General features: G+C 42.5%; 1 protein-coding gene and 1 long non-coding RNA gene across 2 annotated transcripts; both read right to left on the bottom strand.

Moving 5' to 3' along the window:
• Positions 1 to 28: 28 nt before the first annotated feature.
• On the bottom strand, positions 29 to 3,582 carry LOC135561916 (uncharacterized). Its single transcript, XR_010459793.1, has 3 exons — positions 3,496 to 3,582; positions 3,205 to 3,337; positions 29 to 1,317 (listed from the first exon to the last, which is right to left on the bottom strand). It is a non-coding gene; the product is annotated as an uncharacterized LOC135561916 (long non-coding RNA).
• A 1,961-nt stretch (positions 3,583 to 5,543) lies between these two features.
• LOC115146668 (GTPase IMAP family member 8) lies at positions 5,544 to 21,287 on the bottom strand. Its single transcript, XM_029688735.2, has 3 exons — positions 21,198 to 21,287; positions 12,702 to 13,406; positions 5,544 to 6,437 (listed from the first exon to the last, which is right to left on the bottom strand). The coding sequence occupies exons 1-3, from the start codon at positions 21,226 to 21,228 to the stop codon at positions 6,037 to 6,039; spliced, it is 1,137 nt and encodes a 378-aa protein (XP_029544595.2). The 5' UTR covers positions 21,229 to 21,287; the 3' UTR covers positions 5,544 to 6,036.
• Positions 21,288 to 23,681: the final 2,394 nt, after the last annotated feature.

Below are 23,681 nucleotides of genomic sequence, written 5' to 3' on the forward strand. Positions count from 1 at the left end.
AAATCTCTTTCCCCACCACTGTTTCGGTAAAAAGCTAAGGGACGAGGCTGGAGAAATGTAACCACTCTTTAATTCATAGACAGAGCTATGGATGCAAGGACTGACCATCCATGATATCAAAATGATTGTTTCAACCATGCTTTGAGGCTATACAGTGTTTGTTTACATTTATTTTGTTTATAAACATTGGAGTAAAACAAGCTTATATTTTGGGTTCTGATGGAGTATTACAGATCTAAGCTCATGAGGCCTTTCTAAGTTATATTCGTTAAGACACAATGGGTACATATCATTCATTTATAGTATGTAAAAAAAAAAATCTGTCCTGTAGCAGCTGCAGATGAACCCTTTGTGATAGTTCACTACAAAATGTTTGTCCGATATTTCAAGATCTGAAACGTGGTCTAATATCAACATGATGATAGTTGTGAGTGGTCCCGAGTGGCTCTCAGGACCTGAAACGTGGTCTAATGTCAACATGATGATAGTTGTGAGTGGTCCCGAGTGGCTCTCAGGACCTGAAACGTGGTCTAATATCAACATGATGATAGTTGTGAGTGGTCCCGAGTGGCTCTCAGCACCTGAAATGTGGTCTAATATCAACATGATGATAGTTGTGAGTGGTCCCGAGTGGCTCTCAGGACCTGAAACGTGGTCTAATATCAACATGATGATAGTTGTGAGTGGTCCCGAGTGGCTCTCAGGACCTGAAACGTGGTCTAATGTCAACATGATGATAGTTGTGAGTGGTCCCGACTGGCGCAGCGGTCTAAGGCACTGCATCTCAGTGCTCGAGGTGTCACTACAGACCTTGGTTTGTTTCCAGGCTGTATCACAACCGGCCATGATTGAGAGGCCCATAGGGGGGCACACAATTGGCCCAGCCTAGTTAGGGTTAAATAAAAACATTTTTAAAATAAATTAACTTGAGCAGATCCAACTACATGCCTGAATACCATATGAAAGGAATAGACTTCTGTAGTTATGAATTAAGACAGTGGCTTATTTTATTATTATTAATTATTGAGGCATATAGCTGGATCAATTTTACACAACTGATGGATACAAACTTGACCTTACACAACATTTGAGGAGAGAAAACATTTAAGTACTTTAAAATACTGACTGTCCTACAATATTCAAACTGTGAGTCTTGAGAATCTTTAATAGAGTTGAACTGAAACACTGAGGCAATGATGGATTAGTCTACTTACACGTTCCGCTGGTGTAGATGTAGAGCTGTGTTCAGATTCATGGTTTGATGCATCACTGATGCATGGATACTTCTGACTACAAAAGATTCTTCTGAGTACAAAACTATATTCAGATAACAGGGTAAGTTAGGGCAGGGAAATAGAGAATGAGTGTATCCATTGTTGCATGCTACAATGGAAAACTGACAGAGATGAAGAAAGCTCTGAAGGTTTCCGCTAGTGCAACAGTAGCCTTGATGTCAACCTCCCCACTCTGGCATCTTCAGTACATTTTTCAGCATTTTTGTTAATATTCACTACCGGTCAAAAGTTTCAGAACACCTTCTCATTCCAAGGTTTTTATTTATTTATACTATTTTCGAACAATAGTGAAGACGTCAAAACTATGAAATAACTGATATGGAATCATGTAGTAACCAAAAAAGTGTTAAGCCAATTAAAATATTTTATATTTGAGATTCTTCAAATAGACACCCGTTGCATTGATGACAGCTTTGCACACTCTTGCCATTCTCTCAACCAGCTTCATGAAGTAGTCACCTGGAACGCATTTAAATTCACAGGTTTGCCTTCTAAAGTTAATTTGTGGAATTTATTTCCTTCTTGATGTGTTTGAGCCAATCAGATGTGATGAAAAGGTAAGGGGAGGTATACAGAAGATAGCCCTATTTGGTAAAAGACCCAGTCCATATTATGGCAAGAGCAGCTCAAGTAAGCAAAGAGAAACGACAGTCCATCATTACTTTAAGACATGAAGGTCAGTCAATAAGGAACATTTCAAGAAGTTTGAAAGTGTCTTCAAGTGCAGTAACAAAAACCATCAGCGCTATGATGAAACTGGCTCTCATGAGGACACCCACAGGGAAGGAAGACCCCGAGTTACCTCTGCTGCAGAGGATAAGTTCATTAGAGTTACCAACCTCAGAAATTGCAGCCCAAATAAATGCTTCACAGAGTTCAAGTAACAGACACATCTCAACATCAACTGTTCAGAGGAGACTGTGTGAATCAGGCCTTCATGGTTGAAATGCTGCAAAGAAACCGCTACTAAAGGACACCGATTAGAAGAAAAGACATGCTTGGGCCAAGAAACACGAGCAATGGACATTAGACTGGAGGAAATTTGTCCTTTGGTCTGATGAGTCCAAATTGGCGATTTTTGGTTCCAACCGCCGTGTCTTTGTGAGACATGGTGCGGGTGAACGGATGATATTCGCATGTGTTTTTCCCACCATAAAGCATGGAGGAGGAGGTGTGATGGTGTGGGGGTGCTTTGCTGGTGACACTGTCAGTGATTTATTTAGAATTCAAGGCACACTTAACCCACATGGCTACCACAGCATAGTGCAGTGATACACCATCCCATCTGGTTTGTGCTTAGTGGGACTATCATTTGTTTTTCAACAGGACAATGACCCAACACACCTCCAGGCTGTGGAAGGGCTATTTGACCAAGAAGGAGAGTGATGGAGTGCTGCATCAAATGACCTGGCCTCCACAATCCCCCGACCTCAACCAAATTGAGATGGTTTGGGATGAGTCGGACCACAGCGTGAAGGAAAAGCAGCCAACAAGTGCTCAGTGTATATGGGAACTCCTTCAAGACTGTTGTTAAAGTATTCCAGGTGAAGCTGGTTGAGAGAATGCCAAGAGTGTGCAAAGCTGTCATCAAGGCAAAGTGTGGCTATGTGAAGAATCTCAAATATAAAATATATTTTGATTTGTTTAATGCTTTTTGTTACTACATATGTTATTTCATAGTTTAAGTCTTCGCTATTATTCTAAAATGTAGAAAATAGTAAAAATAAAGAAAAACCCTTGAATGAGTAGGTCTTCTAAAACTTCTCACCGGTAGTGTACATTGACATGCTACTAGTGTGTATGTGCAATAATGTGTGAATTTGTACAGCTTGTTACATCCTCAGTAGATCTGATTATTATAGAAAATGTTTTGTGAGGGAGAAGCGGAGCCTCAGACAACAGTGCCTACCTCATGACATCCAAGCTGGATTTTTCTCTAGAACTCTTTGATCCAGAGTTGTGCTCACATACTGGTTCTGATGTCTGGGAGCTGTACACAGAGCTTCTCAGAGACTGGGTATCAGATATGTCATCTCCAGGTACTGGACAACATCACAACAAGAGAAGTATAATACTTAGATTAGGCTTAAGTACACTACAATCCATTACTTTTTCTTGCTTGGTGAATGATAAAGGCAGTCAACACTTTATTTGTATTTAGATAAAACTGTATTCTCAGGGAAGAACTGTAACATCCTACCCACTAGCCTCAGCAGAGATTCAGCTACAGATCCAATCCCAGACATCTGGTCTGAACCATCATATCCAGTCTCGGGTCTGCTGCCTCCACTCACTGTAGAACAAAACAATGCTTGCATCATGTAGATAACCTCCTAGAGTCGATTGCAAAATTACATAAACAAATCAATTTCCTCTCTCCAAATGTCTTAGATTCGAAAGAAATAAGCAATGCTGATATCTACACTATGATGGTGGTTGGTTCAGTTTCATGACTAATGTTAATAACAGAAGGAAAGTGGTCTCTAGGATTTTGTTTAATTTTGCTTAAATGTTATCTTGTAATATAAATTACATAACAAAACAATCCCCATCATAATTCATCAGTTTAAGCTAGATACACTACTGTTCAAAAGTTTGGGGTCAACACCAGTCTCAATGTCAACAGTGAATAGGAGACTCCGCGATGTTGGCCTTCTAGGCAGAGTTGCAAAGAAAAATCCCTATCTCAGACTGGCCAATAAAAATAAAAGATTAAGATGGGCAAAAGAACACCTCTTCACTGTTGACGTTCAGACAATTTTTTGCGGGTACTATTTAATGAAGCTGCCAGTTGAGGACTTGTGAGGCGTCTGTTTCTCAAAATAGACACTCTAACGTACTTGTCCTCTTGCTCAGTTGTGCACTGGGGTCTCCCACTCCTCTTTCTATTCTGGTTAGAGCTAGTTTGCGCTGTTCTGTGAAGGGAGTAGTACACAGTGCTGTACGAGATCTTCAGTTTCTTGGCAATTTCTGTAGTCGAACCCACAAATGCTAATGCTCCAGATACTCAACTAGTCTAAAAAAGGCCCGTTTTATTGCTTCTTGAATCAGTACAACAGTTTTCAGCTGTGCTAACATAATTGCAAAATGGTTTTCTAATGATCCATTAGTCTTTTAAAATGATCAACTTGGATTAGCTAACACAGCTTGCCATTGGAACACAGGAGTGATTGTTGCTGATAATGGGCCTCTGTACGCCTATGTAGATATTCCCATAAAATCAACTGTTTCCAGCTACAATACTCATTTACAACATTAACAATGTCTACACTGTATTTATGATCAATTTAATGTATTTTAATGGACAAAAAAAGTGCCTTTCTTTCTAAAAACAAGGACATTTCTAAGTGAACCCAAACTTTTGAATGGTAGTGAATCTCCAGAGATATGTTTTTGCGTTGGATGCGTCTCAATCCACTGCATCCACCAGTGTCGCACTTCCGCATCTGTGGTGAAAGGTGGCAGAGCTAGAGCGGTGTTTGTCAGACCATGAGACTTCCTACCAACCGTTTTGACCCCAACAAATATCAGGAGAATCATTTGAAGTCGGTACCGTCGATGTGCCAACTTCTGTTTGGTAGTGTCCAAACCGTTTGGGCTACAAACTGGGACCTCACTGTGGAAAGTGGAGATTCTAACAAACATTATGGTGTTCTCTGTTTTGCGCTACGACCCCCACAAGTGTGACGGACTTGTCTGAAGGTAACCGGTACCCGTTTTAAAAAACTAATGGAATTATGAAGGTAATTTTGTGCCTACCCAAAAAAAGGGGTCAAATATGTGTAAAAAAAGTACATTTTTGAGTTTTTTTAATATCTTCTAGATTTAGGACAGACACTTCAACATCTTGTTTCTTATGATTGTATTTTTTTACTGTCCTTTTTGCCATTTATTATTGTGTTTTTCAATGTGTTTCTATGGGCTTTAGTAATAAAGGCAAAAATCTATATTTTATAGCCAAACATAATATATTGTTTTTATTTAATACCTAAAGGGGTCCTAAAATTCTAAATCAAATAGTTAAATGATCCATAGTATGACCATCTTAAAACAATTCCATATGTCAGGTTAGCAGCCCCGGCACCCCTCCCCCAACGTTTTAGACTAAAGAAATAAGCTATACTGATATCTACACTATGATGGTGTTTGGTTCAGTTTATGAATAATGTTAATAACAGAAGGAAAGTGGACTGTAGCATTTATTTTGTCTTATTTTGTTTAAATGTTATTTATTTTTCCAGTGTGACTGGAATCTTGATTAAAAAACAAAAATCATGATCCTTTTGTAAACATATGTGCACCTCTAAGTTGGTAAACTAACCTTTTTAAATTGAGGGTAGCCAAACAAGAACATTATAGCACGCTTGAGATTTAAAGGTACTTTCAGAGTACCATACTTACTACTCAGAAGAAGAGGGTATATGCTGTGAGCTCCCTTTAATGGCAAAGATGGTTTCTCAAACATCTCCTCAGGTATCAAATTCATTCCTTCTTTACAATCTCTTTCAGGGTAAAACACATCTCCACTGTTGGCTGCCACCAACTCATCTATCTTCTCCAGCAGCTCTGTGACCTGAGTGGCATCACCACTGTTGTTATTGTTGAGGACATGAAATCTGTTCCCACATTTCTCAACAAGCCACTGGAGGGCCTTCCCTTCTCTCTGAATATGATGCTCAATGGTTGTGTCTCCCAGACAGTCCCCATGTCTACACTGTATTTATGATCAATTTAATGTATTTTAATGGACAAAAAAAGTGCCTATAGTGTGACTCCAGACTCTCTCACTGAGAAGCTCCAGGTGGTCCTCTGCAGCATTTGTCTCTTCTTCTTTGAACGAAACGTCCACCCGAATGACCAGGAAGAGAGTGTGGGGTCCTGGGGGACACAAAGACGCACTGAACACAATCTCCTGTTTAACCAGCTCAGGAGTGTACTCCACAGGGAGATTCTTCCACCAGCCAGGAGTGTCAACCACAGTGACCTGCCTCCCTGCTACTTCTCCCTGTCTCTTCACACACTGAGCGGCTGTCCTCAGGTCAAACTCCTCTCTGCCCAGGATGGTGTTTCCTGCTGAACTCTTCCCAGCATCTCTGGATCCCAGCAGCACAATCCTCAGCTCTGAGAGATGGAGGGAGTCACCTGTCAGAGAGAACATAGTTTTTATTTATTTTTTAATTTTTAAAATCTGACATGTTGGCTGGATTCACGAGTGTAGCTTTAATTTAGTATCTTACATGTGTGATTTAATGAAAGTTTGATTTTTATATAATTTTATTTGAATTTGCTGTGCTGCATTTTTCCTGGCTTTTGGCCAGGTGGGACGCAAGCATCCCCTATACCATAATTAACCCACTGTTCCTGGGCCGTCATTGAAAATGAAAATTTGTTCTTATCTGATTTGCCTAGTTAAATATAAATAAATACACAATTACCTGTAAGGTTCTTCAATTGAGTAATGAATTCAAGCACAGATTTAAAGACCAGGGAGGTTTTACAATGCCCCACAAAAAGGGCACCGATTGGTAGATAAAAACATATATAAATAAAAAAGAGCTGACACTGAATATCTCTTTGAGCATGAAGTTAGCTTTGGATGGTGTATCAATACAAAGATATAGGTGTCTTTCCACTCAGTGTTAGTGGTTGCTGTTTAACAGTCTGATGGCCTTGAGATAGAAGCTGTTTTTCAGTCTCTCGGTCCCAGCTTTGATGCACCTGTACTGACCTCGCCTTCTGGATGATAGCGGGGTGAACAGGCAGTGGCTCGGGTGGTTGTTGTCCTTGATGATCTTTATGGCCTTCCTGTAACATCGGGTGGTGTAGGTGTCCTGGAGGGCAGGTAGTTTGCCCCCGGTGATGCGTTGTGCAGACCTCACTACCCTCTGGAGAGCCTTACGGTTGTGGGCGGAGCAGTTGCCGTACCAGGCGGTGATACAGCCCGCCAGGATGCTCTCGATTGTGCATCTGTAGAAGTTTGTGAGTGCTTTTGGTGACAAGCCGAATTTCTTCAGCCTCCTGAGGTTGAAGAGGCGCTGCTGCACCTTCTTCACGATGCTGTCTGTGTGAGTGGACCAATTCAGTTTGTCTGTGATGTGTATGCCGAGGAACTTAAAACTTACTACCCTCTCCACTACTGTTCCATCGATGTGGATAGGGGGGTGTTCCCTCTGCTGTTTCCTGAAGTCCACAATCATCTCCTTAGTTTTGTTGACGTTGAGTGTGAGGTTATTTTCCTGACACCACACTCCGAGGGCCCTCACCTCCTCCCTGTAGGCCGTCTCGTCGTTGTTGGTAATCAAGCCTACCACTGTTGTGTCGTCCACAAACTTGATGATTGAGTTGGAGGCGTGCGTGGCCACGCAGTCGTGGGTGAACAGGGAGTACAGGAGAGGGCTCAGAACGCACCCTTGTGGGGCCCCAGTGTTGAGGATCAGCGGGGCGGCCCGTCAGGATGTCCAGTACCCAGTTGCACAGGGCGGGGTCGAGACCCAGGGTCTCGAGCTTGATGACAAGCTTGGAGGGTACTATGGTGTTAAATGCCGAGCTGTAGTCGATGAACAGCATTCTCACATAGGTATTCCTCTTGTCCAGATGGGTTAGGGCAGTGTGCAGTGTGGTTGAGATTGCATCGTCTGTGGACCTATTTGGGCGGTAAGCAAATTGGAGTGGGTCTAGGGTGTCAGGTAGGGTGGAGGTGATATGGTCTTTGACTAGTCTCTCAAAGCACTTCATGATGACGGAAGTGAGTGCTACGGGGCGGTAGTCGTTTAACTCAGTTACCTTAGCTTTCTTGGGAACAGGAACAATGGTGGCCCTCTTGAAGCATGTGGGAACAGCAGACTGGTATAGGGATTGATTGAATATGTCCGTAAACACACCAGCCAGCTGGTCTGCGCATGCTCTGAGGGCGCGGCTGGGGATGCCGTCTGGGCCTGCAGCCTTGCGAGGGTTAACACTTTAAATGTTTTACTCACCTCGGCTGCAGTGAAGGAGAGGCCGCATGTTTTCGTTGCAGGCCGTGTCAGTGGCACTGTATTGTCCTCAAAGCGGGCAAAAAAGTTATTTAGTCTGCCTGGGAGCAAGACATCCTGGTCCGTGACTGGGCTGGTTTTCTTCCTGTAGTCCGTAATTGACTGTAGACCCTGCCACATACCTCTTGTGTCTGAGCCGTTGAATTGAGATTCTACTTTGTCTCTATACTGACGCTTAGCTTGTTTGATAGCCTTGCGGAGGGAATAACTGCACTGTTTGTATTCAGTCATGTTACCAGTCACCTTGCCCTGATTAAAAGCAGTGGTTCGCGCTTTCAGTTTCACGCGAATGCTGCCATCAATCCACGGTTTCTGGTTAGGGAATGTTTTAATCGTTGCTATGGGAACGACATCTTCAACGCACGTTCTAATGAACTCGCACACCGAATCAGCATATTCGTCAATGTTGCTGTCTGACGCAATACGAAACATATCCCAGTCCACGTGATGGAAGCAGTCTTGGAGTGTGGAGTCAGCTTGGTCGGACCAGCGTTGGACAGACCTCAGCGTGGGAGCTTCTTGTTTTAGCTTCTGTTTGTAGGCAGGGATCAACAAAATGGGGGTAAAAAAAAAAAAGAGAATCTGTAGTATGTCTTCAAAATTGCTGTACACCAGCAGAACCCAACTTGAAAGAGCTGGAGCAGTTTTGCCTTGAAGAATGGGCAAAAATCCAAGTGGCTAGATGTGCCAAGCTCATAGAGACATATTTGCTGTAATTGCTGCAAAGGTGGCTGGCTCTACAAAGTATTGACTTTGGGGGGGAGTGTATAGTTGTGCACGCTCAAGTTTTCTGTTTTGTCTTATTTCTTGTTTGTTTCACACACCAAAAATATTTTGCATCTTCAAAGTGGTAGGCATGTTGTGTAAATCAAATGATACAAACCCCCTAAAAAAATATATTTTAAAGGTTGTAAGGCAACAAAATAGGAAGAATGCCAAGGTGGGTGAATACTTTCGCAAGGCACTGTGGTATGCAGTGGCGAAATGTGACTATGCCTTCAGATGGACCAGAAATTTTCCAACACATTGTATCAAACAAGAAAACAACAGAAAGCATATCATCACTTAATGCACCCAACATATCTTTTGTTTTCAGACCATTCTAGTTCTAGTGAAGGAGGAGCAATAGTTTTTAAATTACATTATGAATGAAACAAACAGACCTGGCTGTGCTCCTGGCTGCCGAACACACAGAAACAGAACCGGCATGGACACATGTGACACACAGCATAAAATAATGCGACCAGCAAAAACAAAAAACACACTGTTTACACAACCTATGGTAGCCTAACACCACTATCAACAACAACAGTGTCACATCAAACGTGACAGGCCTTTGGTGCTGAAAGGACAGCAACCATACTGCCTGTGCACACCATGGAGAAATACATCTACGTCTCATTCTCAACTGCCTTTTTCAATTTTCAATTTTCTTCTTTGCAATAATCATCTAGCTTGGGTTGATGGAAGGATGTAGGAGGGAACGTAGTGAACGAGTACAGTATGTAGCTAGCTATCTAACGTTAGCTTGCTCTGATTTTCAATGCAATATTCTGTCTTGTATGTTTTTTATTCAACTGTGCACAAACCTGATTGATGAAGATAGGCGCCTGGCAGAGCATGTGGAGGAGAAATATGTTTTGACCATGACAACTTACATTGTACCAACCAAAATGGGTTTTTGACGTTGTAGATTTGTAACTATCTTACGAAAGCTTATGTTGTCAGTTCATCGTAACATTGTTTGGTGGGAGGGAAATGTAACCTGAAAACTAGTTGTTATTGGCAGAGACGTTAGAAACGCTCTTTGATATTGGTCTATTAACTTATACCGCCTGGTGATGTTGCCAGGCAGGCCAAAACTCCATCCCACCAAAACAAGCAAAAGAAATAAAGAATAAAAGGCTGAAATTGATCAGCTTAAATATATAAAACACATGTTTTTGACTGCACATACACATGATAAGGCACTCTACACAGGGTGCACATGGATTTTGTATTGTAAATATGTGATAGTAGAGTAGTGGCTTAATGTGTTGTGAAAAATGTTATAAAATGTAATGTCATGAAATATTTGAAACGATATATAACTGCCTTAATGTTGCTGGACCCCAGGAAGAGAAGCTGCTGCCTTGCCTAGGTAGGTTGCCTTCCTGGGCTCCAGCAACAATAAGGCAGTTATATACCGTTTCAAATATTTCATGACATTACATTTCCTGCCTTGGCAGCAGCTAATGGGGATTAATTCATACAAATACTGCACTGGGTCTTTAAGCAAATTATCCCAATTCCAGTGCAGTAGAAGCTTGGGACTAGTTCATGTTGAACATGGATTAAAACAAAGTAGCATAGATCTAAAAGCTGTAAGGTATTTTACATAAACTTTTATATTAAACCTGGCTGAGATGTTGTTGTTGTCTTAGAATACCATTTATTTTGTATTTTCTTCCCCTATAATGAAAACATATTATAGGCTACATTCATCCCATTGGAATGTGTTGTAAATTGAAAGATCTTTAAACAATTTCTAATGAGCGATACTGAAGTAGCACCAGTGCATTCAGAAAGTATTCAGAGCCCTTGACTTGTTCCATATTTTGTTACGTTGCAGCCTTATTCTTAAATTGATTGAACATTTTTTTTCTCATCAATCTACACACAATACCCCATACTGACAAAGCGAAAACAGGTTTAAAGGAATTTTTGTAAATGTATTAAAATAAACAGAAACAGAAACACCTTATTTACATAAGTATTCAGACCCTTTGCTATGAGACTCAAAATTGAGCTCAGTTGCATCCTGTTTCCATTGATCATGCTTGAGATGTTTCTACAACTTGACTGTAGTCCACCTGTGGTCAATTCAATTGATTGGAGAGGATTTGGAAAGGCACATACCTGTCTCTATGAGGTCCCACAGTTGACAGTGCATGTCAGAGCAAAAACCTTGCCCTGAGGTCGAAGGAATTGTCCGTAGAGCTCCAAGACAGGATTGTGTCGAGGCACAGATCTGGGGAAAGGTACCAAACATTTCTGCAGCATTGAAGGTCCCCAAGAACACAGTGGCTTCCATCATTCTTAAATGGAGGAAGTTTGGAACCACCAAGACTCTACCTAGAGCTGGCCGCCCGGCCAAACTAAGCAATCGGGCAAGAAGGGCCTTGGTCAGGGAGATGACCAAGAACCCGATGGACACTATGACAGAGCCTCAGAGTTTCTCTGTGGAGATGGGAGAACCTTCCAGAAGGACAACCATCTCCGTAGCACTCCACCAATCAGGCCTTTGTGGTAGAGTGGCCTCAGTAAAAGGCACATAACAGCCTGCTTGGAGTTAGCCAAAAGGCACCTAAAGGACTCACAGACCATGAGAAACAAGATTCTTTGGTCTGATGAAACCAAGATCTTTCTTCTTTTGCCTGAATGCCAAGCGTCAAGTCTGGAGGAAACCTGGCACCATCCCTACGGTGAGGCATGGTGGGGGCAGCATCATGCTGTGGAGATATTTTTCAGCTGCAGGTACCAGGAAACTAGACAGGATTGATGGAAAGATGAACGGAGCAAAGTACAGAGAGATCCTTGATGAAAACCCACTTCTGAGCGCTCAGGTCCACCTTCCAACAGGATAAAACCCTAACACACAGCCAATACAATGCAGGAGTGTCTTCGGGACAAGTCTCTGAATGTCCTTGACAGGCTCAGCCAGAGCCCAGACTTGACTTGGACCCGAACGAACATCTCTAGAGACCTGAAATTAGCTGGGCAGGGATACTCCCCAATCAACCTGACAAAGATTGAGAGGATCTGCAGAAAAGAATGGGAGAAACTCCCCAAATACAGGTGTGCCAAGCTTGTAGTGTCATATCCAAGAAGACTCGAGGCTGTAATCAATGCCAAAGGTGCTTGAATAAAGTACTGATTAAAGGGTCTGAATACTTATGTAAATGTATATTTAGTTTCTTCTTTGTCATTATAGGGTATTGTGTGTAGATTGATGAGGGAAAAAAACGATTTAATCCATTTTAGAATAAGGCTGTAACGTCACAAAATGTGGAAAACGTTAAGGGGTCTGAATACATTCCAAATGCATTGTATAATGTAGGAGCTATTCTGAAGTAGCTATAGTTTCGTGCTTCAGTGCGCAACTTTTCAAAACCCAATCAAATTAATTTTGCCTCTAGAGCAGATCTGCCCTGGGAACAGTTTTGACTTAGTAAAACTACAATAAACTACCAATGGCAGACTGTAGCTTTAGTAACCCCATACTGTATTATAACTTAGGTAACTGTACCTGGTGTATATCAGATGCCATCAGTTGAATAATTCAAAGACCCTGAGCAGAGACAAAAATATATAAAAAATTAAATAATCTCACCCATTAGTGATCTGAGGGTCTTTCTCTGTTCCTGAACCTTCATCAGTCTCTGTTTTGCGCTCTCTTCCTCTGCTTTCCGTTTCTCTTCTATCTCCAGTAGTATCTCTCCTTTTATCTCATAATGTCCTCCTCTGTTTCCTGCCACCGTCTCCTCTATGTTATTCAGCAGCTCTGTGATCTGCGTGCTGTCACCCCTGCTTTTATTGTTGAAGACATGATACCTGTTTCCACATTTCTCAACAAGCCACTGGAGGGCCTTCCCTTGTCTCTCAATGTGCTGATCAATGGCTGTGTCTCCTAGAAAGTCCCCATGGGTGAACAGAACTATTGTATGACTCCAGACTTTCTCACTGAGAAGCTCCAGGTGTTCCTCTACTGCTTTTCTGTATTCCTCAGTGAATGAGTCATCCACATCTATGACAAGGAGGAACGTATGGGGTCCTGGGGGACACAGAGACACACTGAGTACAATCTCCTGTTTAAGCAGCTCATGAGTATTCTCTAAGGGGTGATTAGCCCACCAGCCTGGAGTGTCGACCACAGTTAGATGCCTCCCTGCTACTTCTCCCTGTCTCTTCACACACTGAACAGCTGTCCTCAGGTCAAACTCCTCTCTGCCCAGGATGGTGTTTCCTGATGAAGTCTTCCCAGCTACTCTGTATCCCAGCAGCACAATCCTCAGCTCTGAGAGATGGAGGTAGTCACCTGGCATTATGGAATACAAAAACCTTTAAATAAGCTGAAGCACAATGAAATCATACAGCGTTCATCACATCATTTTGGCCCACGACCCCATTTTGATATCTGAAAATTCTCGTGACCCCAACCATGTGAAAAAAAAGAATGTAATTAACAGCAAATGTTAGTTTTTTTAATTGGGGCTATGGCAGTCAATTTCAAAACATTCTAACAGTATTTCTGATTGTATTCTCAATCACCTCTACCTTACCTGACACCCAAGACCTATTCCATCTGAACAAGAGGAATACCTATGTAAGAATGCTTTTCAGTGACTATAGCTCAGCATTCAACACCATAAAAATCTCTAAGGTCATCATTAAGCTTGGGGCCCTGGGTCTGAACCCTGGGATGTGCAACTGGGTCATGGACTTCCTGACAATTCACTCCTAGGTGGTGAAGGTAGGAAACAACACCTCCACTTCGCTGATCCTCAACACAGGGGCCCCACAAGGGTGCGTGCTCAGCCCCTCCTGTACTTCCTGTTCACCCGTGACTATGTGGCCATGCACGCCTCCAACTCAATCATCAAGTTTGCAGACGACAACAGTAGTAGGCCTGATTACCAACAATGATAAGACAGCCTACAGGGAGGAGGTGAGAGCCCTGGGAGAGTGGTGTCAGGAAAATAACGTCTCACTCAACGTCAACAAAACAAAGGAGCTGATCGTGGATTTCAGAAAACAGCAGAGGGAGCATGCCCCTATCCACATCTACGGGACCGCAGTGGAGAAGGTGTAAAGCTTCAAGTTCCTCGGCGTACACATCACTGACGATCTGAAATGGTCCACCTATACAGACAGTGTGGTGAAGAAGGCACAACAGCGCATCTTCAACCTCAGGAGGCTGAAGAAATTTGGCTTGGCCCTAAAAACCCTCACAGACTTTTACAGATGCACAATTGAGAGCATCGTGTCGTGCTGTATCACCACCTGGTACATCAACTGCAGCGCCAACCGCAGGGCTCTCCAGAGGGTGGTGTGGTCTGCCCAACGCATCACAAGGGGCAAACTACCTGCTCTCCAGGACACCTACAGCACCCGATGTCACAGGAAGGCCAAAAAGATCATCAAGGACATTAACCCCTCGAGCCATGGCCTGTTCACACCGCTATCATCCAGAAGGTGAGGTCAGTACGGGTGCATCAAAGCTGGGATGAGAGACTGACAAACAGCTTCTATCTTAAGGCAATCAGACTGTTAAATAGCCATCACTAGTCGGAGGTTTACATACACTTAGGTTGGAGTCATTAAAACTAGTTTTTCAACCACTCCACAAATTTCTTGTTAACAAACTATAGTTTTGGCGGTTAGTCGGTTAGGATATCTACTTTGTGCATGACACAAGTAATTGTACCAATAGTTGTTTACAGACAGATTATTTCACTTATAATTCACTGTATCACAATTCCAGTGGTCAGAAGTGTACATACACTAAGTTGACTGTGCCTTTAAATAGCTTGGAAAATTCCAGAAAAAGATGTCATGGCTTTAGAAGCTTCTGACAGGCTAATTTACATAATTTGAATCAATTGGAGGTGGACCTGTGGATGTATTTCAAGGCAAACCTTCAAACTCAGTGCCTCTTTGCTTGACATCATGGGAAAATCAAAGCCAAAGAACACATCAGTTAGGAAGTTAAAGCTTGGTCGAAGGTATTGGAGTGGCCATCACAAAGCCCTGACCTCAATCCTATAGAAAATGTTTGGGCAGAACTGAAAAAGCGTGTGCGAGCATGGAGGCCTACAAACCTGACTCATTTACACCAGCTCGGTCAGGAGGAATGGGCCTGTCAAGCCCTGGGTTCTCTATTGTGTTTTAGGTCAGGGCGTGACTAGGGGCGTTTCTAGGTAGTATATTTCTATGTTGGTGTGTGTGTATGGTTCCCAATTAGAGGCAGCTGATAATCGTTACCTCTAATTGGGGATCATACTTAGTGTGTCCTTTTTCCCACCTCCGATGTGGGATATTGTTTTGTGTGATACGTGTTTCACGATCGTTATCTTTGTTGTTTTTGGAAGTTTCACTATTATAAAAATGTGGAACTCTACTCACGCTGCGCCTTGGTCTAATTATTAATACGACAGTCGTGACGGGGCCAACATTCACCCAACTTATTGTGGGAAGCTTGTGGAAGGCTACCCAAAACATTTGACCCAAGTTAAACAATTTAAAGGCAATGCTACCAAATACTGTATGTACACTTCTGACCCACTGGGAATGTGATGAAAGAAATACAAGCTGAAATAAATAATTCTCTCTACTACTATTCTGACATTACACATTCGTTAAAGTGGTGATCCTAACTGACCTAAAATAGGGAATTTATACCAGGATTAAATGTCAGGAATTGTGAAAAACTGAGTTTAAATGTATATGGCTAAGGTGTATGTAAACTTCTGACTTCAACTGTACATAGACTTGGAATCACTGTCCACTTTAATAATGGAACACTAGTCACTTTAATAATGTTTACATACTGCTTTACTCATCTCATATGTATATACTGTATTCTGTTCTACTGTATTTTAATCAATGTCACTCCAATGTTGCTCGATCTAATGTTGATATATTTCTTAATTCCATTATTTTCGATTGAAATCACATTGTATTTGTCACATGCGCCGAATACAACTGTAGACCTTAAAGTGAAATGCTTACTTACAAGCCCTTAACGAACAGTGCAAGAAAATACCTAAACAAAAGTATGAGATAAGAATAACAAATCATTAAAGAGCTGCAGTAAATAACAATAATGGGGCTATATACAGGGGGGTACCAGTACAGAGTCAATGTGCGGGAGCACCGGTGTCAAGGTAATTGAGGTAATATGTACATGTAGGTAGAGTTATTAAAGTGACTATGCCTAGATAATAACAGAGAGTAGCAGCATCGTAGAAGAGGGGGAGGGGGCAATGCAAATAGTCTGGGTAGTCGCTTGATTAGATGTTCAGGTTTTTTATGGCTTGGGGTTAGAATCTGTTTAGAAGCCTCTTCGACCTAGACTTTGTGCTCCGGTACACCGCTTGCAATGGGATAGCAGAGAGAACAGTCTATGACTAGGGTGACTGGAATCTTTGACCATTTTTAGGGCCTTCCTCTGACACTGCCTGGTATAGAGGTCCTGGATGGCAGGAAGCTTGGCCCCTGTGATGTACTGGGCTGTCGCACTACCCTCTGTAGTGCCTTGCGGTTGGAGGCCGAGCTGTTGCCGTACCAGTCAGTGATGCAACCTGTCACGATGGTCTCAATGGTGCAGCTGTATAAATCCTTTTGAGGATCTGAGGACCCATGCCAAATCTTTTCAGTCTCCTGAGGGGGAATAGGTTTTGTTGTGCCCTCTCTACGACTGTCTTGGTGTGCTTGGACCATATTAGTTTGTTGTTGATGTGGACGCCAAGGAACATGAAGCTCACAACCTGCTCCACTACAGCCCCGTCAATGAGAATGGGGGCATGCTCGGTCCTCCTTTTCCAGTTCGACACATACAACAACACAGAGTTACACATGGAATAAACAAACATACAATCAATAATACAGTAGAAAAATCTATATACAGCATGTGCAAATGAGGTAGGATAAGAGAGGTAAGGCAATAAATAGGGCATGGTGGCGAAGTAATTACAATATAGCAATTAAACACTGGAATGGTAGAATGTGCAGAAGATGAATGTGCAAGTTGAGATACTTTAGTGATTTTTGCAGTTCGTTCCAGTCATTGGCAGCAGAGAACTGGCAGGAGAGGCGGCCAAAGGAAGAATTGGCTTTGGGGGTGACCAGTGAGATATACCTGATGGAGCGCATGCTGTGGGTGGGTGCTGCTATGGTGACCAGTGAGCTAAGATAATGCAGAGACTTGTAAATTACCTGGAGCCAGTGGGTTTGGCGGCGAGTATGAAGCGAGGGCCAGCCAACGAGAGCGTACATGTCGCAGTGGTGGGTAGTATATGGGGCTTTGGTGACAAAATGGATGGCACTGTGATAGACTGCATCCAATTTGCTGAGTAGAGTGTTGGAGGCTATTTTGTAAATGACATCGCCGAAGTCGAGGATTGGTAGGTTGGTCAGTTTTACGAGGGTATGTTTGGCAGCATGAGTGAAGGAGGCTTTGTTGCGAAATAGGAAGCCAATTCTAGATTTAATTTTGGATGTTTAATGTGAGTCTGGAAGCAGAGTTTACAGTCTGACCAGACACCTAGGTATTTGTAGTTGTCAGAACCGTCCAGAGTAATGATGCTTTACGGGTCGGTTGAAGGGCATGCATTTCGTTTTACTTGCATTTAAGAGCAGTTGGAGGCCACGGAAGGAGAGTTGTATGGCATTGAAGCTCATCTGGAGGTTAGTTAACACAGTGTCCAAAGAAGGGCCAGAGATATATAGAATGGTGTCGTCTGCGTAGAGGTGGATCAAAGAATCACCAGTACCAAGAGCGACATAATTGATGTATGCAGAGAAGAGAATCGGCCCAAGAATTGAACCCTGTGGCACCCCCATAGAGACTGCCAGGGGTCCGGACAACAGGCCCTCCGATTTGACACACTGAACTCTATCAGAGAAGTAGTTGGTGAACCAGGCGAGGCAATCATTTGAGAAACTAAGGCTGTTGAGTCTGCCAATAAGAATGTTGTGATTGACAGAGTCGAAAGCCTTAGCCAGGTCGATGAATACGGCTGCACAGTAATGTCTCTTATCGATGGCTGTTATGATATCGTTTAGGACCTTGAGCATGGCTGAGGTGCACCCATGACCAGCTCTGAAACCAGATTGCATAGCAGAGGAGGTACGGTGGGATTGGAAATGGTCGGTAATCTGTTTGTTAATTTGGCTTTCGAAGACCTTTGAAAGTTAGTGTAGGATAGATTTAGGTCTGTAGCAGTTTGGGTCTAGAGTGTCTCCCCCTTTGAAGAGCGGGATGACCATGGCAGTTTTTCAATCTATGGGAATCTCAGACTATACGAAAGAGATGTTGAACAGGCTAGTAATAGGGGTTGCAACAATTTCGGCAGATAATTTTAGAAAGAGAGGGTCCAGATTGTCTAGCCCGACTGATTATCGGGGTCCAGATTTTGCAGCTCTTTCAGAACATCAGCTATCTGGATTTGGGTGAAGGAGAAGTGGGGGAGGTTTGGGCGAGTTGCTGTGGGTGGAGCGCAGGGCTGTTGACTGGGGTAGGGGTAGCCAGGTGGAAAGCATGACCAGCCGTAGAAAAATGCTTATTGAAATTCTCAATTATAATGGATTTATTGGTGGTGACACTGTTTCCTAGATCTTGCAAATTCATAGAAGCATCACTGCTTTAAGCTTCACGACTGACATTTGGACCAGCGATGTTAGCCCCATGAGCATGCTGAGTCTGACAGCACAGTGGGTCGACCAGGATTTCGTACTGAGGAAAGCCATATTGCATGCTTAAGAATATGCTGGTTCTCATACCGCTGCTGCCATTTCAATTGCATTTGAGAACATGTTTGTACACGCTGCGCTACGTGATAATGCACGTAACTCTTTTGACTGTTAAGTTATTGTTTTCTTACTAGATAATATGCGTGTGGAAATGTTACATGTACTGTAGTTAATATAAGTAGACATGCACTCATAATTGACTGTAGCACATATAAAGCGAGTTACCGGTGGCTGAAATCACAATCATCGCAGGTCGAATGAGTGATGAATTTCCGAATTAATTTTGCCCTGCAAGTGTAAACACGTCAGACGTCATGGTACGTCATCAGATGTGTCCACTTAATTTGAAGGCTGAGGGGAGAGGGTGTGTCTTTTAAGTGTATGGAATGTATGGAATGCAGTTCTCGGGGGACGGAGTGGTGTCACACCTTTCCCCCATCCCTAGGAAACAACAGATTAAACTAATTGTTTTCCCCAACTGATGATCATGACTAGTTGATTATTGAAGTCAGGTGTGTTAGCTGGGGCTGGGGAAAAAATGTTACACCAATCAGGCCCCTGAGCATAGCTGAGGGGAGGACGGCTCAAAATAATAGCCATGACGGAGCGAATGGAATGGCATCAGAAAGGTTTGACCAGCATCAGACATGCACTGACCAGCATAGACCAGCATGCACCAGCTAGAAATGTATGCTGGTCTTTTTTTCATCAGGGAATTTTCTCTGACTGCCCCCATCTAGGAAGCAAGAGCTATCTTCCTAGCTGATGGGCCCTCCCCCGTGCCTTTGCAGTTTATATCAACAATGTGTTCTGTCCATCTGGTTTCATTGTCACTGAATGGGGAATAAGTGAGGAAACCTCATCATCTTCAGAAACAGTGAGAGGTTGCACCTCACTCTTGTTACCAGGTCACACAGCAAACTGTTGTCTGCTTCCACATTTTACACATGGCCCTTCTTTGACTTATATTTTGCCATGAGTTTCTGTACTAAACACACAAAGCATCTTCCCATCTTCTTCAGTTCCTCTCTGCATGATTTGTAAAAAAAGTTGCTAGGTGATAGGCTAATATCGTCACCCATCAGACTATTCTTAATTTAATGTTGTCTTTATATACACTACCAGTCAAAAGTTTTAGAACACCTACTCATCCCCCGACTCATCCAAATTGAGATGGTTTGGGATGAGTCGGACCGTAGAGTGAAGGAAAAACAGCCAACCAGTGCTCAGCATATGTGGGAACTTTTTCAAGACGGTTGGAAAAGGATTCCAAGTGAAGCTGAATGCCAAGAGTGTGCAAAGCTGTCATCAATGTGGCTATTTGAAGAATCTCAAATATAAAATATGTTTTGATTTGTTCAACATTTGATGCCATGTGTGTTATTTCATAGTGTTGATGTCTTCACTACTATTCTATAATGTACAAAATAGTAAAAAATAAAGAAAAAACATTGAATGAGTAGGTGTTCTAAATCTTTTGACTGGTAGAGTATACTAAGTAATATATTTGTGAAACAAGTTTTGATATAGAATGGACCATTTTCATGCACCTGTTTCCGAAAAGGGGTATGGGGAAAAATGCATGTCATCTATGCACTTAAATAGCGAATGAGGGACGCTTTTCCCGTGGTTGATTTTCATGCCAGGCAGGGAGGCTCTACTATTTGTAAGTCGCTCTGGATAAGAGCGTCTGCTAAATGACTTAAATGTAAATGTAAATGTAAAGCGAAGCAATGTGCTTAATATTTTAAAAAGTTGAGAAATAAATATAGTAGGCCTAGCCTATAGAAAGCTGATGAGGTCCTCCTATTTTTATTAGAGGTCATCAAACTTTGTTTTCTCACCCAATTACGTAGTCTATAGAAATGGGCTCTCATTAAGTTTTTGATTAGATTTTCGATTAGATTTCCATTGTTGTCAGAGTGATTAGAGGGACAATAGAGTGATGAGTACCAGGCAGTTAGCAAGTTTGGTAGGCTACTAATGAGCAGCATCAGAGAAGCCTAATTACCGTGACTAAACGGTCACATGGAATTTGACTGCCATCATGATTTGTGACCGCCGGTGTGGCGGTAATAAGGTCACTGTAACAGCCCTACTCTCTCCCTACTCTGAACCTCCCTCTGTAGGAAACTAACTATCTCAGACACTTTCCATTCATCATCTACTCTCCTTTGACGATTATAGTCAAGAGCTACTGTATGTCCTCTGGAATCATCTGCAGTAAGATTGGGCATAGTCGGCATCTGTGTGTCTCTACACCCAGTGATCCCTAGCTCCTAATCTGAATTTCCCATTCATCATTTGATGAGTACAAAATAAATAATATAAATAATGTTTAATTTGTAGATATTACCTGACGGTGTGTGTAATCCACTGGCAGCCATTGTTGCATCTCTTTCTCTCCTTCTGCCTCCCTCCAGCCTGGAACTGTCATTTACTCCTGCAGCTGAAGTAGATCGGATAGGAAAATGATTTATTTTTATTTTCTCATGTCAAAAACACCCTTCTGATAAGACACAGTAGGTGTCCAGTACATCCTCATGAGGACACAGTGGTTTATCAAACAGAAAGAGAGCCTATAGATTTGACCTGCCGTCTGTCAGCACGTGACAGAAAAGAAGGCCTAGCCTGCATATGACACAAGGCTGGGTGCTGTATGGAGAGTCTATCTGAAGGGTAAATGGCGCCACCTGGCTGTCTTACAGACTGGAACTTAAGACTCAAGGGGCCTAATAAGGTTCTTCTGTTAATTCACAGAAACTATTGAGCAAAACAACCAACAAAAAGAAAATACATAGCTGAACTTACACACAGAGGGTCAAGTAGTTTCTGTAGATGAGCAAATGAGAAGCAGGTATGATCTGGAGTCCAACTTCCTGTTGTTGCACAGTACCCTAGTCAGTTCTTATCATAAGTTGTCTTGTCTTAATTTTCCCTCTCATCATTATTAATCAAACACTTAACAAAATAATGAGTAATTTAAAGTTGAGAAACATTTTTATGGCCTGAAAATAATAACTATGGGAGAGATAGCTCTCTACGTAGAGTGAACATATCTCTACGTAGAGTGAACATAATATAGTTGTCACATACTGGACTAGCGGACTAATGCCTACAATTAATTGTTTAAAATATATTTGATTGTTTATGACAAACATAATTGTCCTACTGGTTCCCAACAAATACTAAATAAAAACTCTAAAAAGATAAAGAATAGATGACATACCGTCTCTACAGGCATTCTACAAAACGAGTAAGTGGAAGTAAAATAGATGTGGAACAACATTGACCTCTGTGGCCCTTCCCATCCAACTCTATGACACAATCCCCTACAGGAAGACCTGACTTCAGACTGCTTTCATTACAATCAGTGTTGTTGTTGTAGAAATTATTTTAGGTAGGCGCAAAACTGGCTCCATACTTCCATTCATTTTTTAAAACTCAGGAAATACTATACATGCTCTCTCTGCCTTTGGTTTCACATTATGACATGTTCACTACAGGGAGGAGAGTTGATGCATACACATGCATCAACAATCCTCTGAATTTATTTAAATACTTGTTTTCAATTAACAATTATTTTTAAACCAGATTGTTTATCTACAACATGACACCGTGCTAATGGACTCTGTACATCTCAGAAACATACTAAAGAAGGCAGACAACCAAGACATAAGACAACAATCACTTTGTTCATATGGATCTTTCATAGAAAGAATACAGTCAGGCTGCTTTACCAGAAAATTCAGCAGTGCTTTAACATACTTGGAACAAATCTTGTGACAATAAAGTAGTGGGAAAAGCAGGGGAGCAACTTTCCCTGGGGACCGGGGGGGGAAATGACCCCCCATTCTTGAAATGTTTGTCCCCCCCAGTTGAATCATTCCATTGGGATACAAAAAGCGGCATCGGTGTGCTTTCGGACCAGGCAGTTTGGTGGTTTCAGACGGCTGGATTTAGGACCAGGCAGTTTGGTGGTTTCAGACGGCTCGATTTAGGACCAGGCAGTTTGGTGGTTTCAGACGGCTGGATTTAGGACCAGGCAGTTTGGTGGTTTCAGACGGCTGGATTTAGGACCAGGCAGTTTGGTGGTTTCAGACGGCTGGATTTAGGACCAGGCAGTTTGGTGGTTTCAGACGGCTGGATTTAGGACCAGGCAGTTTGGTGGTTTCAGACGACTGGATTTAGGACCAGGCAGTTTGGTGGTTTCAGACGGCTGGATTTAGGACCAGGCAGTTTGGTGGTTTCAGACGGCTGGATTTAGGACCAGGCAGTTTGGTGGTTTCAGACGGCTGGATTTAGGACCAGGCAGTTTGGTGGTTTCAGACGGCTGGATTTAGGACCAGGCAGTTTGGTGGTTTCAGACGGCTGGATTTAGGACCAGGCAGTTTGGTGGTTTCAGACGACTGGATTTAGGACCAGGCAGTTTGGTGGTTTCAGACAGCTGGATTTAGGACCAGGCAATTTGGTGGTTTCAGACGGCTGGATTTAGGACCAGGCAGTTTGGTGGTTTCAGACAGCTGGATTTAGGACCAAGCAGACACCACAGAGCATGAGAACAAAGGCAGCTGTTGTCTGTGTGTTGTGCTTTTTCTCTGAGTTGTAAAAGCAAGTGGAGCAAAAACGGTGTACTCTTAACTGACTGATATAGCTGGCAAGGTAACGGCAGTTTAATTTAACAGAAAAAAAAGTATTTATTCCCGGTGCTGAGCTAGTAGTGTAACTGACATATAACTTTAGCTAGTGTTTCACCCCCCAATCTACTGAAGTTCGGTCTGAAGTGAATGAACTAGCTAGCTAGCTAGTAGCTACCACAGCCAGTTCAGCTCTAGCCTCC

This window comes from Oncorhynchus nerka, linkage group LG18 (genome assembly GCF_034236695.1).
Source record: "Oncorhynchus nerka isolate Pitt River linkage group LG18, Oner_Uvic_2.0, whole genome shotgun sequence".
In the NCBI taxonomy this organism is placed as follows: domain Eukaryota; kingdom Metazoa; phylum Chordata; class Actinopteri; order Salmoniformes; family Salmonidae; genus Oncorhynchus; species Oncorhynchus nerka.

Coding starts and splice junctions, on each gene's coding strand:
- LOC115146668 (XM_029688735.2), bottom strand. CDS start 21,228: ATGGCTGCCAGTGGATTACACACACCGTCAG. Junction 13,407..21,197: donor TGGATTACACACACCGTCAG/GTAATATCTACA, acceptor CCATAATGCCAG/GTGACTACCTCCATCTCTCA. Junction 6,438..12,701: donor GACCCTCAGATCACTAATGG/GTGAGATTATTT, acceptor TCTCTCTGACAG/GTGACTCCCTCCATCTCTCA.